This window comes from Nelumbo nucifera, chromosome 2, assembly GCF_055504915.1.
Source record: "Nelumbo nucifera cultivar China Antique chromosome 2, China Antique-T2T, whole genome shotgun sequence".
Lineage (NCBI taxonomy): Eukaryota > Viridiplantae > Streptophyta > Magnoliopsida > Proteales > Nelumbonaceae > Nelumbo > Nelumbo nucifera.
The window spans coordinates 31,168,774-31,187,490 of NC_142650.1; the positions used below are offsets into that span (position 1 = coordinate 31,168,774).

The 18,717-nt window shown below is 41.8% G+C and overlaps 1 protein-coding gene across 2 annotated transcripts in view; it reads right to left on the reverse strand.

Annotated features, from left to right (window-relative positions):
* Positions 1-280: 280 nt before the first annotated feature.
* PKL (chromatin remodeling factor CHD3 (PICKLE)) overlaps positions 281-18,717 on the reverse strand; it is a 72,838-nt gene continuing 54,401 nt past the window's right edge. For both annotated transcript variants that reach the window (XM_010267348.2, XM_088897601.1), the window contains exons 27-31: positions 9,257-9,387; positions 7,453-7,828; positions 6,690-6,822; positions 1,199-1,272; positions 281-1,027 (exon numbers count right to left, since the gene is read on the reverse strand). In XM_010267348.2, coding sequence (XP_010265650.1) covers positions 506-1,027; positions 1,199-1,272; positions 6,690-6,822; positions 7,453-7,828; positions 9,257-9,387 — 1,236 coding nt within the window. In that variant the 3' untranslated portion in view covers positions 281-505. The remainder of the gene's footprint in view (positions 1,028-1,198; positions 1,273-6,689; positions 6,823-7,452; positions 7,829-9,256; positions 9,388-18,717) is intronic.

Below are 18,717 nucleotides of genomic sequence, written 5' to 3' on the forward strand. Positions count from 1 at the left end.
AAAGTTGATTTTTTAACGGGTAAAAACAAAAGTGCCATGAATTCAACTACTCAGTCTCATGATCAGTCGAGTTTAATAAACATAAACAGTTTCGTGATGTGACGACTCCCACAATTTTATACTGATCAACATAGAAATAGCAATACTGCCAAGCACAACCTTATATAGTCCTCGATCCCTGATTTCCTGCCTTATTTAGAAGCGCACATTGCATTTTAACTGAGAACGTTGAATGGAGAAATCACACACACACACACACAATATCCATCCATTCCGGTAATTACCCAAGGTGGAAGCTCGTGTATATTTCAACTTTAATCAACATTAACCAGTGACTAGATTACACTGAATTGTTCTCACAAAGCAGCACCATCAAAATTACAACACTGGAGGCAACAAACTTAAGCTTGTGTCCCCCATGTTAATGAATTTATGAAGAAATGAAGAGTACAAAAAGAGGAAACAGGGAAAACATAGCACAGCTTGAGCGGGCGTTACGATATAATCAATCATCTAAAATAATGACATTTGCTTCAGATTTTGCTGCGGTCTCATTTAGTGCAACATTACCATCGTCTTTTTTCGTTACCATCTCATCACCTTCAACTCTCTTTGGTGAAGAAGAGGATTCTCTTGCCAACTGATCTGCTGATGCAGAAGCTGTACGTGACAATTTACTGCTTTCCCTTCCAGAATTTGTGGCACCTGAAGGATCTGAATCCTCTGTAGGAACATTTGGCTCAGATTCAAACTTTGAAACAGGTCGACAACCATCTTCCTCTTTGGCTGATGATGCACCACGTTCTGCAACAACATTCTGACCTTCAAGCTGTATTGATTGATTTGGATTTACATTTAATTGTTCCGAGGTAATGGAATTTTGGTCCAAAGGAGCAAGAATTCGGTGTACATCCTCATAAAGAGACTCAAGCGGAATTAGGTTCTTTCTCAATCTAGCACCCGCAGACTTGCTCCCCATGTATGTATGGATTGATTCATTGGTGTTATCTGCTACGACTTTACAAATCTGCCCAATCAAAGGTTAGAATAATTAGTCATAATGCCAGACAAAGTTAATATTCTTTCTTTATGTTCCTATGTATATGCACTGGATTGAGCCCATGCACTCATAGAAACAACATACAGATCTTTTACTCAAGTTCTTGCATGCAGTTAAACTACGTTTAAATCGACTTGCCTCGTTATAGAGCCGGCCCATCTCCAAACGATCTGGTCTGTCATCACAGGCCAGTGTTGATAATTCTTCTGGCCCTGCAAGATATTACGACTTTAGTGTAAACAAAATGATATCATGGCCCAAGTTCAAGCATGTAAGATCTTTGCCCAGGTAATTGAACAATAAATTTGTAATAAAACTTCAGTTCACCCTCCAACAACATACGGTACTGTATGGAATAAGTGGACAAATAAAAACAAAGTTTGTTTTATCCAGAAACATTTTTACTCCTGATAATATGGGGAGGCTACACTAAAATGTATAGTTGAACTCAAACCAGGAATCTTTTAAGTATTTTACATAAGACTGGTGCATATTTCTGACAGCTTGTCACCTTATCAACAAACTTTCTAGTACTAATAATAGGCAGGTACAAGCGCCGGGGCTGAGAAGGCTTCTTGATTCTAGGTTGGTGTTTGAAGAAACACAAGAAAAGAAAGTGATGTAGGGATACTTGGCTGGCCTCAGATCGCGCCATGTGGCATCTGCCAGATCAAATCCTGGCCACACATCACCAACTGCTTCCAACCACTCTTAAGGCAAGGTTAGCTATAAAAAGGGGCACTCACCTCAAGGCAAGGATGGAAAAAAGAACCATTCTTGGCTATTAAGAACTAAGCTTTGAGCTCTCGTCTCTTGCCTGGTCCACCGGAGTCTCCGCCCCTGGGATAACACTTGGGGCCTCTAGCGTGTGCTCTTCTCCTGTTTACAGACCAGACCTATTGGCCTCGAACACTAGCGAAATCACCTTGTTGCCCTCGACCTCATATTTGGCAGCAACAGAAAGCTAGGCAGTCTCACTACTCCAGCCACATTGTCATTAAAATTTCACCAACACTAAGGATAAGAACTGGGGAGCCTTAACACCAACGAGGCAAGAATCCCTTCTTATATTGGAAACAGCTTAGTAATTGTTTGGGTTATGGTTGAGCTGGCCCTGTGTGCCACATGTCACCTCCGCGGCCATCTTATCTCTTCGGCCACGTCGGCACCACGTAGGATGGATAAGCACAACCAAGAAAGGAGAGCCCTATACAGATCGAAGGCCAGCTCCGCCAGGGATTAGAACTTATCCCGAAGACCTCGACAGACAACCTCATCCCCAACAACCCCGGAAGCCTCATCTGACTAGGACACAGGCCCTCGGCTATAAATATTAACCCCCGCTCAAGGTATGGGACTTTTGACTCTTCAGTCTCCATACTATTATTCTGCTAAAACCAACATCACCCTCAAATGCTCGGCCCAACCACCCATCTTTCCTTACTGACTTGAGCATCGGAGTGCCTACCCGGGGAATCACTCCTTGGGCCCTTGATCTCCTTTCTTAGTTTCAAATCTTACTATGCGGCTTCGCCCTTCCACCTCGACTTCACCAATTGGCAAGACTATCTGACTGCGACCTCGGTTCGGGACACCTCGGATCAAACAACATTAGATTCACGCCGTCTGTGGGAAACATACGAAAAATCATTCCCAAATCCTCTTCCATGCAATCAAGAAACATGCCAAGAAATGCATTTGAACACTTTACAACCCGATCCCCATCTTAGGGATCTCGTTCTCGCCGTAGCTCTCCACCTCGGGAGCCCTAGCCACAAGCTGCAGTCGACCCCGCTCAGTTCCAAGTGATGTAGCAAAAGGTCGACCAGATTCTTGCCCCCTATTGTCCAGGCGCTCTCCATGACCGATCCTCATCTTGAGGACCCCCAAAAGCGTTGCTCTAATAAACATAGGGCACTGTCTGATCAAGAAAGACAGCCTCCAAGAAGACCAGACTCTCTAGTCCGGTCCCACTGTGCTGACCTAAAGATAGATCACCGGCCCACAAAGCAACGGACAGGCCAAAGTGACCTATTGAACCCTACTACACGGCCTAAAGACAAGACTTGACAAGGCCAAGGGAAGGTAGGTTGAGGAACTGCCAAGCATCCTTTGGGTGTACAGAACCACACCACGGATAGCTACCGAAGAGACGCCGTTCAAGCTAGTATACGGGACCGAAGTCATGATTCCCATAGAGATAGGCTCCCCAACTCTCCGAGCCGAGCTCTACGACAACGAGAAAAACGAGGACCTTTAGGCAAAGATCGACCTAGTGGAAGAAGCATGTGACCGAGCATACCTCAGGATGGCAGCGTAGAAGCACCGGATAGCTAAGTACTACGACTCCAAAATCCAAAGAAAAGAGTTCAAGACAGGCGACCTCATCCTTCGCAAAGTCATAGAACCTGCGCCAAGAGAAGGAAAGCTCAGACCAAACTAGGAAGGACCGTATAAAGTAACCAAAGTCCTCGGACCTGGTACCTACAGGTTGTTAGACCTCGACGGAAAAACCGTACCGAGTTGGAACACCGAAAACCTGAGGATGTACTACCAATAGTTAAGGACAATAAAGTTTGTTTTTCATCCAATTGGCCAATACGCACTGCACCGCATGCACCACCCAACCGAACTAACGGCTTAAGTATTTGCCCAACACACTACTTAACACACACACCGCACACCAAACGCACTTGTCACCACACACACCTTCACATTTCTGTAGCACGCAGCCGACTTAGGACGACCAGTAGACTCGGCCAACCTCCAACGGCCGAAGCACGAAGCGGAAACGACGCCCATGCCTCCAAGGCAAGAGGGCAGCCATCGAACTACGCACACCAACTGGCAGTTTGTCAGAATAAAGCCATCCGAGGAACACGGCTAGCCCAAAAAGAGCACAAGGCTCCCCAAGACCAGGTGCCACTAAGCATCCCCCAAGCGATGAGAGATCGAAAGCACCTCGACCATCATGAAGCCATCAAGATCTCGGCTACTCCAGGCCTCGGCTAGAATAAGACCGAGGCTTACGACTGACCCACTCATTCAAGTTCAACAAAATAAAAGGAGGAAAGAAAACACACAGCTCGGGCCAAAAAAAGATCTCTTTTTATTGATTAAAAATATTTGCATGTCAAAAGGCTCAACATACCAAGCTATATACATTACAAAAAAAGAGAGAAGAAAAAGGATTGGCAACAGAAGTAGCAGCGCTAGTCAAATACTTCAACCCTCGGTCGGGTGCTCCTCGGCAGGCGTAGGGGATCAAACAGGTCCAAGCCCTCTGCGACTTCAGTAGCATCAGTGAGCCGGCGCACAATCCTCCTCCAGCAAAGGTTGAACCCCTCCTCCCAGGAGCAAGTAGCCCAGTCGTCCAAGTTGAATTGGTCCTTCGAGGCCTTGTATTTGGCGACCGCATATTCCTCCACCTGGGCAACCTTCTCCTCGGCCTCCCCGAGCTCCTTACTCAAGGCGTCCCATGCCTCCTTCAACTCAGTGACGTGGCTCTTCAGTTTGTGGACGGTATCGTTCTACTCATCTATGTTGTGCCTTAATTCGGAAAGCTCAGCCTCAAGCTTGAGAACCTGAGACCTCAATTGCTCATCCTCGTAAAGGCGCCGCAGTGTCCGAAGGCGGTCGACCAAGCCGGCGACCGAGCAAGCGTTCTGAAAGGAAAGACCAACCATCGACACATCAAAGACAATAATCAACCGAAGTAAAGTGACAAAAGAAATGAGAAAACTTACCGCCACGAACTGCCGCAAAGCCATGCTCTCCAAGGAACTGCTCGTCATGCCAAAGACCTCTTGCTTGATGGCGGGCATCAACAAACAAACCCCGAGCAAACTTCTCGGGAACGCCCTCTGTTTCAAGCCCATCACTCAGCCGACCCCTCCATTGCGACTAGTAGACGTTGACAGTACCGCTCTCTGACATGTTCTCCCTCGGAGGTAAGGAGTGATCGCTCCGCAGACCACAGTTGTGTCTCAAGGACCCGGGGTTGTGTGCCCTGGGCCCTTCCAGACACACTCTCTTTGTCACGGCATTCATACAACGAGCTACGTCCTTGTTGATGGCCATTTCAACACATGCGCAAGACAAACACCAAGTCAGTCACCAAGTAAAGAGCTCGTAAATAAAAGAAAGCCCAGAAAAGATTAACACGACACAGACCAGTCTCACTCATCAGCCCAGCATAGATTGACATCGAGAAGGACGCCTTCACCTTAGTCATTAGCTTTTGGAGCTCGACAAGGAACGACCAGTCTTCAAGGTAGTGCACAAAGAACTTCTCCTTCCAACACTTCACCGAAGACGGGTCCCCAACCAACACCTTGTTATGATTCCGAGCCGAGTAGTAATACCCCAAATGGTGATGCTTCAATTGCAGGTAATAAACGAACATCGATAGGGTAATCTCTAGGGTAATAAACGAACATCGATAGGGTAATCTCTAGGGTAATAAACAAACATCGATAGGGTAATAAACGAAGCACCAACCGAGCCGAAGACTACTCGCTGAGCTCTATAAGGACTCCTTTCGCAAATGGCAAAGTGAAAATTCTCCTCACTCCCCTTTTATAGGGTTCCCAATGACCCAGATCAAGGCAAATCAACGGCTTAGATCAAATGCCACCATTGACAGCTGGGGAAGACGAAACGACGCCATTGCCCTTCGCACGCGCGTAGCCTCGGGTAGGCGAAATGACGCTCTTACTGGCCTGTCTCAGAAATGATACGTGCATCGAACCAGCTAGTTCACTCAAACTGGCTGCACCCTAGGTCATCCAACTCGGAAAAATACACTTCAAAGAGTTCCTCAACCGAAGACCTCAGACCTCAGAGCTAGCCCCGAGTGCCACGTGTCACCTCTGTGGCCGTCTTATCTCTTCGGCCACGTCAGCACCACGTAGGATGGATAAGCGCAACCAAGAAAGGAGAGTAGTGTACGGATAAGGACAACTCTACCAGGGATTATGACTTATCCCGAAGACCTTGACAGACAACCTCATCCACGACAACCCCGAAAACCTCATCCAAATAGGACAAGGATCCTCGGCTATAAATAGGTAACCCTCGCTCAAGGTAAGGAACTTTTGACTCTTCAACCTCCACACTATTATACTGCTCAGACTAACATTAGCCTCAACTGCTCGGCCCGACCACCCATCTTTCCTTACTAACATGAGTGTCGGAGTGTCTACTCGTGGAATCACTCCTCGGGCCTCTAATCTCTTTTCTTGGTTTAAAACTTGCTGCGTGGCTTTGTCCTTCCACCTCGGCATCACCAGTTGGCACTTGGCAGGACTATCTGACTGCAACCTCGGTTCAAGACACCTCGGATTGAACATCAGTAATATTCCTTGAGAGAGAAATTTATCTTCTAAGGCAAGTTTCCTAATAATATCTTCACATTTCCATTGTGAGTGGAAAAAAAAAAACACATTTTCATTGTTTCATGATCTCTAGGGAAATACTCCAAATAAGTTTCATAGAGAAAGTGATGATGATTAGATTGTCTATTCAGAGTCCAAAACCACATTCAAATCTTTTTTTCTTTTCAGAGGTAAGTGTCCATTCCTACCAAACGCCAAGTAAGAAAATTCTGAAATGGTCTGAGCTAGCTTACCAATTGGTTCTACCGAAGGGAGCTGATCAATCATTTCAGTGTCAACATCCAAGGAGCTTGGACTTGACATGTCTGGAACCTTGGTTTCAGTTTCAGGTTCTCCATTTGAAGTGTCATTTGGTTTGAAATCACCCTACAGCAAACAAGCACAAATATCACCAAATTAAAAAGTAATGATCAATGCAAACTAATATCAATTGGTGTAATACTGAAGAACAATGTTCTGAAAGCTAAACCAAACTGGATGTTGTAAATACACACACAGACACATATTAGGGAAGTAAAGGAATTATTTGACCACCTTGGTTAAACCATGCAATGCACTACCGACTCATCCCTCCCCTGTCCTAAAAGGAAGAAAGAAAAAATATAATAATAAACCAAAAAAAGAAAAGTTACTGGAGGGTGAAGGGGAGTTATGAGGGAAAAACAGAGCCATGTGATTTGTGGGAGAGAGGAGACTACTTGTAGACTACAGTATGGTAACAAAGAAGAGAGATGATCAGGTGACTTTATGAGTGAGTGGAAATAAATAAGCGGTCTAATAGACTGGTCAGTTGGTAAGGTCTCTGCCGGGTTGAAACAGAGACTTGGGATCAAATCTTGCTGTCACCAAGGTTGCTAGGGTTATGGGTAAGGGGATGATAGGCTACCCTGTGTAGCCCCATGAAGTCAAAGGGAAAAAAGGGTGGTCTAGTACATGTTTGCTCCTCAGGGGATTTTAGTGAAGATAGGTATACAAGGAAGATAGAAATCAACTTACAAAGTATTCCTTCTGGTATTCTGCATTGAGTGCCTTCTCTAAGAGAAGCACCCTTTTCTTAATGAATTCAACTTGTCTTCTCTGCATCTCTCTGAAATGATATAAGAGGGAAGGATCTTGATATACTTGGCTTCTACTTGCAATTTCAGATGCATTTTGGGAAATAGTATCAGATCCAGATTCATTTCCACTGCCGGCTACCTTTAACTGGTTACAAGATGGCCCATCAGGCTGAGTCATATTTGAACCATCATGAATTTGTACTCCACCCGTGACAGAGACATTTATAAAGGGGAGATTCTGCTCCTGACAAATTATTTCCTGAAAAAGCAAATCCTTGTCTTCAACAATTGCTTGCCATCTTCCATAGCCATGCCTAAAAGTTCAAAATAAATAAAATATAAGTAGGAGACAAAATAAGTGAAAGGAAACATGTGTCTTGCTAATAAGAACATGGTATAAAATATCACTGACAAGTAATTTTTTTAATCAATAATAAAAACTTTAATAATGTCAAAAGAGCAAGATACAAAAAAAAAAAGGAGATCCAAAAGAAGGAAAAAAAATCAGAATACAAAGAGCTAGATCTGGATAGCAGTATCCTTATAAAGCTCAGCTCTCCACTTCTCCCCACCCACTGCAAGTCAATCTAAAAGCTAGAGAAATGGCAAACATTGTAAACCAATAGAACAAGCTGTGTTGGACACCAAGAACCTCACAAATTTGATACACAAAGACCAGGAACCAAAGAAATCTAGAAGATTTGAGTAATAATTATGTTTTTTATTTTGCAACCTAAGCTTTAGGGTCAAAACTCTTTTGTTTCAACTTGATTTTAGTGCCATTAGTTACGTTTTTACGTCGCCTATTAAGAATTACTAGGATCATGCAAATTTGTTGTGATCCAGGATGGTTCTTGCCATTCTACTGATAGAGTTTCAGATTTTGACGGGACTCGCATCATTTTAAATTGCTGGTCTTTCTCTAGGTTATTTTTCTGTATTTACTTCTTGTAATACTAATAGTAAGTACTTAGGAACATGGTTTGCAATATTGATGAGATTTGGCAAAATTTCCCCATTTTGCTAGGTGGTGATATGGAACTTTCCAATAATCTATTTTTCATAAAATCTCTGATATTTTGACAATATTTCAGATATCAATGGTAGACTATATATTTAAGTTTAATACTATTAGAAACTTCCAAAATTTTCATTTAAATCATCATAGTTTTTTAAAAATTCTTTTTCCTACAAGAACAAATAGGGATATGGCAATTAGATGATTGACTTACCATTTTCATATAATTCAATTAATAAGTCACTATAATATAAAAGAAAAGATGAAGTCTGTTTTCGGTTTGAAGGAAAAGGTAGGGAAACCTAAACAAACCTTGCACAGGTTTCCCTACCTTTCCCTGCCTTTTTCCTTCAAACCAATATCAGTCAATCTGAATCTCCACTCCACCTTCCTAAGACTCCGGATAGCTGAGACCAACACTGTAAAATGGCTATATTATAAAATATACTAAAGGTCAATGAACTCATTGCAACAAAAGAGTAGGTCACTGAGAAATTTCATCCAGAAAAGACATTGAGTCAAAATTAGGTTCCTAAGATGCAAACACTGATAGAAATGTATATCATATCATGTTGTTTAGCTAGTGACGAAAAAAATCAATCCAACCAATATTAGAAACCTCAAATCTAAGCCATAAGCCAAATGGGAATCAATAAAAGCAATTAATCAGAAGAAATTTTAATTAATAATAATCTTAACAAACTAATATTCAACAGAAGCATACTTCAATACTGCTCGCAATAACAATAAATCATGCTCTTCCTTCCATGATTTGCCATTCTTCAATCCTGGGAAACGTAATACAATGTCTTCTGCAAAAAGGGACGTACCAGGCATTTCTGCCATAATCTTCACCTACCATTCCAAGAAAAAAACAAATATAAGCATATGATTCCAGCATAAAACACAGAAGGGACCTTCCGAATTGGCCAAGCTTTTATTCCCCAATCCATGTCAGTTATATAGTTAACCTTGTATTAAAGTTTCCCAACATAATATTAACTGACCAATGGTGTTTATTATTTTAATTTAGAAAAAGCACACGCACGAGATTTATTCTTACAAGTAGTGAGGACTTTTAAGCTAAATGTGACTCATTAATATATAGGGAGCAGAGGAAGATGGGGCTAGTTTGTGCCCAAAAAACAATAGATCCATGTGAATAATCCCTAGGTGTCTAGACTTACCTAAATGGCCACCCTGCCAAGTCTTGAATATTATGATTAGTGAATAATATTCAAAAAACAATAGATCTGCTGTACACCTGTCGCCCTACTTTTTCAGTGTATTTGCATTAATCCCCATGTATCCAAATTTTGTAAATATACCCTTAAATTAAGTTAGTTGTTCCAATATCCTAATGCAAGAAGGAATACTTGTTCTTGTTGCTTTAAGACACAAATGCCCAGAGTATACTTATTCTTGTGCCTGCAACCATCACACCAGATTAAGGTAATCCAAATCAATTCAATCTAATAGAATCAAAACACAAACCCCACCACTGTTGGGCTTTTGTCTTGCACTGTTAGACGAAGTTCAGATGAAGCGCCTTACATCAAGATGGCAATAGGCACCTTATAGCCAAACTCCACAAACATATCTAAAACAGAACACTGAATATTATATTTACAGTCAGAGTCTGGTGTTACACAGAAAAGTGGGACGAACAGGAATAAAGAAAGTAGTTATGAAAAAAAAAAGTATCTGTGTGCAATATGGGCAACACCAATACCAAATTGATTCATTATTGATTTATCTGACTTATCTGGAAATATAAAATGACTAAATAAGATCTAGACAGATTCATTTCCGAAAAGAAATTGAAGTGAAACTCCCCAATTATAATTTGATGATTTTCAAGTTGACTCCTTGACTCCACCAAGTTTAGTCCACTCTGAAAACTAAAATCATAATAATAACTCAAAATGCGCATGACCCCTATGAATCAAGGGATCAACTTCGATGGCTTCTTCTATTCTGGTCTAAGTCACTTGACTCTTCCAAGTCAATTCACCAACTCTTCTGATTCAGTTTCTTTATTCATTCCTATAACTTGCTCCAATAGTTTAATGTGAGAAACAGTATATATGGTGCTCAAGAACCTAACAATAGATTTATTGAGCTCTACTTCTCAGTCAAATTATACAAAATTTGTTGAGACACCACAGAGGGTATTCTGGTCTTATAGCTTCGTCATGTAATTAAGGATATAATCGTAATTGCACCTTAATTAGTATTTAAGCTAATAAAACTGGCAAGTAATACAAGATTGATGCATGACTTTCCCTAATCTCCTTTTCTCTCTTTTCTCCTAATTTTCTCTATTCTCTCTCTTCATCTTTTTTCTTCTTTATTTTTATTGCTATTAAATCATCATAATCCACAAGTTGGTATAAGAGCAAAAGAGTTTGGCAAAGGTCTCCACTGGCTTTTAGCATCATCAATGCCACAGTATGACAACAACAGGTTGAATGGTAGGTGGTAGGCCGATGCCTGAGAAGAAGCTGATGGTATCCCTTGATAAAACTTGATTTTAGAAGAATTTCTATGTAAGTTTCACACAGAGATTTGAAGCAGATCAAATATTTTTCTACAATTTGCAATTGAAAAATCAAAAATGTTATCATTTTGTTGAGTGGGGCCACCGATTTGTGTTGTTGAATGGGCCGATTTGTGTTTAGTTTATTTTCTTTTAAATTAAGAAGTTGTTGGGCCTTGGGCCCATTAGTTTTTATTTTTAAAAGAGTTGTAACTATTTAGTTTGAGTTGCTGCCCTACTAAGGGCATCTTTGTAATATCTCATATTTAAGTTAAATATAAATAGAATGAAGGGCTGACAGCTAGGGTTATGATACACAATCCTAGTTGACCTTCTTCTCCTTTCTTTCCTTTTCTCTTCCTATTGCTAAAATCTACAACTTTGTCCTCTTACTTTCACAAGAAGCTTGACCGAATCAGCAGAAAGCGGTTCCTACTTGGTATCAGAGCAGGTTGAAGGTTCTGGAAGTGATTCTCTCATGCAGCCCTAGATCGGCCAACTGCATGGAGATTTAAGCGGCTGAGAGAAGCTCTCAGGTAAGCCCAGTTTTTGGATTTTCTTGATGGATCTATATGCCTTGTAGCTGGTCTAGGGTTTCTCATCAGAATCAGGAAAAACTAGAGAAAGGGGAAGAGTCCTATTTTTGTTGGACTCTTCAATTTTGACCTAGGTAGTGGCGCCCTAATCTTTTAGGGTTCCTTGGGAGTTTTTTATAAGGGGCGATTCAAGTCCCACGTGGTTTGGAGGCTCCTAGAGAGGGCGGTTGCTTTTTCTCTCTCTTCTCCCATCCCACAGAAAATGAATCTTTCGTGGGAAGAAAGTCCAGGACACCAAAGGAGTGTCGTTGGTTCTAAAAGGTGTTTTGTTTGTTCTTGCTGCATTTTTTATTTGTTTCTATACCCTTTTGAGAAGCATGGAGGGACACATAGTTGAATATAAGCCTGGGAATGAAATGGAACCTGTGGAAGGAGGTGCTAGAGACCCCTTCGGAGCTAGGACCATTACTACAGTTAGGTTGGATGGTACAAACTATTTCGAATGGTCCCAATCTGCAAAGATGGCCATTGGGGCTTGTGGAAAATTGGGGTATATTAGTGGTGAAGAGGTGAAACCTGAAACTGGCAACTCCCAAAGGGTGCAGGAAAATTATATGGTAATGACATGGTTGTGTAATTCCATGTTGCCACATATAAGTAAAATTTTTTTATGGGCAAATACTACTAAGGAGATGTGGGATGGGGTTGCAGAAACCTATTCACAAAGGGAGAATGTTGCTAGGGCTTATCAACTGAGAAATCAGATTATTGCTACAAGCCAGGGAGATAGATCTGTTGCAGCCTATTTTTCAGTCCTTAGACCCTGTGGCAGGAGATCGCCCATCTAGAAACTTTTGCTTGAGAAACCACCAAGGATGCAGCTACCTATCAAAGACACTTAGAGAAGTATAGGGTGTTCGAATTCCTTGCTGGCCTTAACCCTGAGTATGACACTGCACGACAGCATCTTCTTTCCAGGGACAATGTCACTCTCTCCCAAGCATATGCCTTTGTGTCAGGAGAGGAGTGCAGGAGGGATGTAATGATGAAGAATCTCATTTCTGATCAGTCCGCTACGGTAAGTGCTGTGAAATCTAAACAGAATGGCAATGAAAACAAGAAGGAAGACAAAAGGGACTTGGTCTGTGACTACTGTAAGAAGCCTAAGCATACAAGAGATACTTGTTGGAAGCTACACCCACATCTTGTGCCGACCAGATTGAAGAATAAGAAAGGAAATGCGCACATGGCAGTTACTGGTGACACTCCGGCCCCCACTACTACAACTGCTTTGGAGTCCGTTGCAGCTGCTGCAGTAAGGGCCGAGCTTGAGAGGTTTGGGTTACTTCTGAATCAGAGGGATACAGCTAGTTCCAATTCAGTCGCAAGCGGACAACAAGGTACAAGTAGAACAGGTGGAGCTCACTCTACCTCCTTTGCCCACACAGGTAGTTCACATGTCACTGCAAACTATGTTTCTGCTTCAGGTAAGGAGAGATCTCCTTGGATTATAGACTCTGGAGCCTCAGAGCACATGACCCAATGCTCCACTATTTTCTCCTCTTACAAGCTCTGTTCTGGCAGAGATAGGGTCTCCACAGCTGATGGATCCCATGTTCCTATTGCTGGGAAGAGATCTGTCAAGATTAATGATTCCATTTGTTTACCCTTTGTCCTCCATGTTCCTAGATTGAGCACCAATTTATTATCTATTAGTAGTTTGACTAAGAATCTGAACTGCTCTGTAATTTTTTCTCCTGAACGCTGTATTTTGCAGGATCAAGATTCAAAGAGGACGATTGGGAGTGGTCGTGAAGTAAATGGAATCTACCTCCTGGATGCTCTTCCTCTTCACCAAAGTAATCATGTTTGCAGGGACAATGAGTCAAAATCTGTGGATCGGATTATGCTTTGGCATAATCATCTGGGTCATTTGTCTTTTTCTTCTCTGAGTTCTTTATTTCTAAAACTGTTTGAGTCTGTGAGTCTGTCAAGTTTGAAGTGTGAAGGTTGTGAACTTGGAAAGCATTGTAGACACTCTTTTAAACCTAGTAATAAAATATGCTCTTCTCCTTTTGATGATATTCATTCGGATGTGTGGGGCCCTAATCATGTTCCCTCTATGAGCGGCTATCGCTATTTTCTCCTGTTTGTGGATGAATTCTCTCGATATTCCTGGATTTACCTGATGAAATCCCGCAATGAAGTACCATCCTTGGTGAGGCAATTCCACCAAATGGTACTAACACAGTTTGGAAGGAGAATAAAGATGTTCAGATCTAACAATGCTAGGGAATATTTTGAGAGACATCTTGCCTCATATCTGTTGGAGTATGGTGTTGTCCATCAGAGTAGTTGCTCCTACAGTCCACAGCAAAATGGTGTTGCAAAGAAGAAGAACAAACACATTGTTGAGATGGCAAGAAGCATGATGATCACAGCTCCAGTTCCAGTTCGTTTTTGGGGTGATGCAGTTCTCACGGTAGTATATCTGATTAACAGAGTGCCTTCTCGTATACTTGGATACAACACTCCATTCGGCCTTCTTTTTCCTCAGGGGGAGATGTTTCATATTCCTCCAAGGGTGTTTGGGTGTGTTTGCTTTGCGCATATCCTTGGTCCTTACCGTTCGAAGCTTGATCCCAAGGCAAAGAAATGTGTCTTCCTTGGATATGCAAAGAATCAGAAAGGGTACCGCTGCTATGATCCAGTCTCTGGGAACCGGTATGTTACTATGGACATTACCTTTTTTGAATCTACGTACTTCTTCTCAAGGAATCCTTCTCAGAGGGAGTGTTTTGGGGAAGTAAGTCAGCAGTCTATCCTTCTCCCAGTTCCAGTCCCTGTGTCTACTCCTGTGCTTGACCACCACCCAATGTCACCTACCTTGCCACCTCCTTTGCGTTCCATCTCACAGCATTAATCACGGCAGAGACTTCATAAGGTGGTTGATTCCACTACAGCAGAACTCACACCGCTTCCTGTCAATCCCTTGGAGACTCCAAATTCGGCTGATACGGATTCAGGTATTCCTCTTGATCCCACTACTATTTCAGTTCCCATTGGTCCTACTAACACTGCTACAGATAACCTTGATCTCCCTATTGCTCTTAGAAAAAGGAAAAAAAAGTGCACTGCTCATTGTATTTCACAGTACTTATCCTACAATGGACTTTCTCCTTCCTATCGTGCTTTACTCTCTTCTCTTGATTCAATGTCTATACCCAAGGGTGTTAGTGAGGCTCTCTCCAAACCTGAGTGGAAGACAACTATGCAGGAAGAGATGGAGGCTTTGATTAAGAATCAGACATGGGAGATTGTGAACCTACTAGAAGGCAAGGAGACAGTTGGATGCAGATGGATTTACACAGTAAAGTATAAGGCAGATGGAAGTATAGAGAGGTACAAGGCAAGACTTGTTGCGAAAGGGTACACACAGACCTATGGCATTGATTGTCACATTTGCGCCAGTTGCAAAGATGACCTCTGTTCGGATACTCCTTTCTCTTGCTGCCTCATACTCTTGGCCCTTGTTTCAATTGGATGTGAAGAATGCTTTCCTAAATGGGGATCTGCAAGAAGAGGTGTATATGGATCTTCCAATTGATTTTTATGATAATGCTGAAAAGGGAAAGGTATGCAAGCTGAAAAAGTCATTATATGGCTTGAAACAATATCCCAGAGCATGGTTTGACAGATTCAGAAAGGCCTTGATTGTTTTTGGCTACACTCAAACTCAATCTGATCACACCTTGTTTGTGAAGCGCAGGGGATCTTTGGTGTCAATCCTAATTGTTTATGTGGATGATATTGTTGTCACTAGGAATGATCTAAGTGAGATTGATAGTCTGAAGAGAAACCTGCATAAGGAATTTGAGATTAAGGATCTTGGAGAACTGAGATACTTCTTAGGCATCGAAGTTGCAAGATCAAAACATGGAATTTTTATCTCTCAAAGGAAGTATGTTTTGGACCTTCTCCAAGAGACAGGGAAGCTTGGAACAAAGGCAGCTAGCACCCCCATTGATCAGAACCATAGAATCAGTGCATCAGAAGGTGAACCAGTAAAGGACCTTGGGAGATACCAAAGACTTGTCGGCTACTATACTTGTGTATGACAAGACCGGACATCTCCTATGTAGTAAGTGTAGTGAGTCAATACATGCATGCTCCATGAGACCAGCACTGGAAGGCAGTTGACAGGATCCTTGTTTATTTAAAGGGACATCCAGGCAGACGCATATTGTTTACTGATCATGGACAGTTGAAGCTAGAGGCTTATACAAATGCGGATTGGGCAGGATGCCTTGATGACAGAAGATCAACTTCAGGGGTGTGCACCCTAGTTGGGGATAACCTAGTCTCATGGAAGAGTAAAAAACAAATAGTTGTGGCAAGATCAAGTGCAGATGCCGAATATAGGACCATGGCACATGGAGTTTCAGAGCTTCTCTGGATCCGTTCTTTGTTAGAAGAAATCGGTGTACAGGCAGAAGAACCTATGATGCTATATTGCGATAACCAGGCAGCAATTAATAATGCCCATAATCCAGTCCAGCATGACCAAACTAAGCACATTGAAGTAGATAGACATTTTATCAGAGAAAGGGTAACTTCTGGAGAAGTTTGTCTTCCATACATTTCTTCTGATCTGCAGCTTGCTGATGTTCTGACAAAAGGCGTTGCAAAGCTGGAGCATGATCTACGCAAGTTGGGAATGTGTGACATCTACTCCCAACTTGAGGGGGAGTGTTGAGTGGGGCCACCGATTTGTGTTGTTGAATGGGCCGATTTGTGTTTAGTTTATTTTCTTTTAAATTATGAAGTTGTTGGGCCTTGGACCCATTAGTTTTTATTTTTAATAGAGTTGTAACTATTTAGTTTGAGTTGTCGCCCAACTAAGGGCATCTTTGTAATATCTCATATTTAAGTTAAATATAAATAGAATGAGAGGCTAGCAGCTAGGGTTATGATACACAATCCTAGTTGACCTTCTTCTCCTTTCTTTCCTTTTCTCTTCCTATTGCTAAAATCTACAACTTTCTCCTCTTCCTTTCACAAGAAGCTTGACCGAATCAGCAAATAGTGGTTCCTACTCATTTCAAGCTTCTAGATCAGGTGATGATCATGGTGGGTTTTGTAGGGCTGCAACTAGAATCAGGTTAAGCCGAACCCATCCTAACCAAGAGATAAGTGATAGCAACCCTCACCATTAGCCCTACATAAGATACACCAATGACAGGATAAGCACCACTTTGGTTATCTTCTTTGAAGCAAGTCACAAGTATTAGGCCCCGTTTGGCGTGTCTTTCCGCACGGTCTTTCAGTTGTCTACAAGCCAGGCAGACCGTCCCGCAGTCTTTTTTCCGTTTGGTTTGTAACAGATCTAGCCACCAAAAGTCGGTGCGCCAAAAAGACACGAGAATTCCATTTGGGCTGATTTCGGGAAGCTCCAAATGGAGCTTTTCACATCTTTCTCACTTTATTCTCACGTGGAAAGACACGAAAAGACGCACGGTAGCCAAACTAGGTTTGGGCTTCTAAGATCTTCATGCAAAAGTTCAATTCATCTTTTGACTGTCAAAGCTATCAGAAGATCTCCCCAAAAGGACTTGCCAAACGGCCCCTTAATCTTTCCATGGACAGCTTTCCAACAAAAGGCAGCAAATCTAGGTGGGATAGGCTTACACCATACCTCCTTAGTAGGAAAGGGAGGCAAAGAACTAAAAGAAGGTGGAGATAGGGCTTGGAAAAAGGAAGCACAAGAAAATGAACCAAAAGGAGTACAAGTCCAGTAATCGGCCTTGGAAGGATCAAGAAAGACCTTTCAACAATTCGAGTAGGGTAAGTACATTCCAACATTTTGTTTTTTTTTTTTTTTTGAGAAAAAAAAGTTCAAAGTCTCTTATGCCCCTTCAAAATCCCAAGTCCCAATTAAAGTCATTACTCAAAGTTTAAGGATTTGGAAATAGGTTTATTATTAGAACAACCGACTACAAAAAGCAAGGGAAATTGTTCCTTCAAAGTGGAAGACCTCAACCACACATGTTCCCAGAATTTGATATGATTACCACTACAAGGATTGTATTTGATAAAAGGAGTGAACAGTGGTAATACCTCATTGATGGCCTTCCAAGGAGATGCTCAAGTTGCCCTCGCCAAAGCTCCAACAACCCAGCCGTTATCCAAGAGCCATGAATGCTCACTACCTTTGCCCATAATATGTACAGATCTTGCAGCATTTTCCACTGTCATTTCCCCAAAAGAATTAAGTTTCTCTAATGTATATTACCTAAACCCAATCCCCAACACTCTTACCTCTACTAACCACTTCCCAACTCATCTTATGATCCCTATTTCCTTTCCCTGGTTCCCAAAGAAAATCTTTCATCATCTTCTCTATCTTCCTGCTTACACCCACCAAAACCTTAAAAACTAACATATAATAGACAGTTAGGTTGAAGAGAGTTGATTTAATCAAGGTAATTCTAAGATAAAAACCCTTTTCTCCAATTGCCAAGCCTCTTAGAGAACCTCTCAACAACTAGATCCCAAAACATTGCTTCTCACCAAGAGGTAATCCTAAATAAGTCAGAGGCCATTAAGCAATATAACACCTGAAGATATTTACACACTCTTTAATTTCCCCTTCTTCCAAATTAACCCCAACTATGCAACTCTTTTCAAAATTTATTTTTAAATTTGACAATCTTTCAAAAACTTGCACCACCAACTTCAGCTTCCTAATCCATTCTAATTCATCTCCCTCACAAACAATTCTCTTCCCACTCTCCAAGCCCTTACCATACCCCTTGAATCAGCCCTTATTATAAGTCTACTCAAAAGAAAAGGAGAGAGGTGGTCACCCTGTCTAATTCCTCGCCTAGCCGAGAAAAAATCCACCACTTTGCCATCAACCATCACCAAATAATGCAGGACCTCAAATCCCCATATCCACTTACTCCACCAATCCACCTTTCTCCAAATCCACATTGTCTCAAAACCTCAAATAGAAAATGCAAGTCAACCAAATCGTAAGCTTTCTCCAAATCTAGCTTATAAATTTCTTCCTAGACCTTTTTCATTTCCTCAACACATTTATTAGCAATC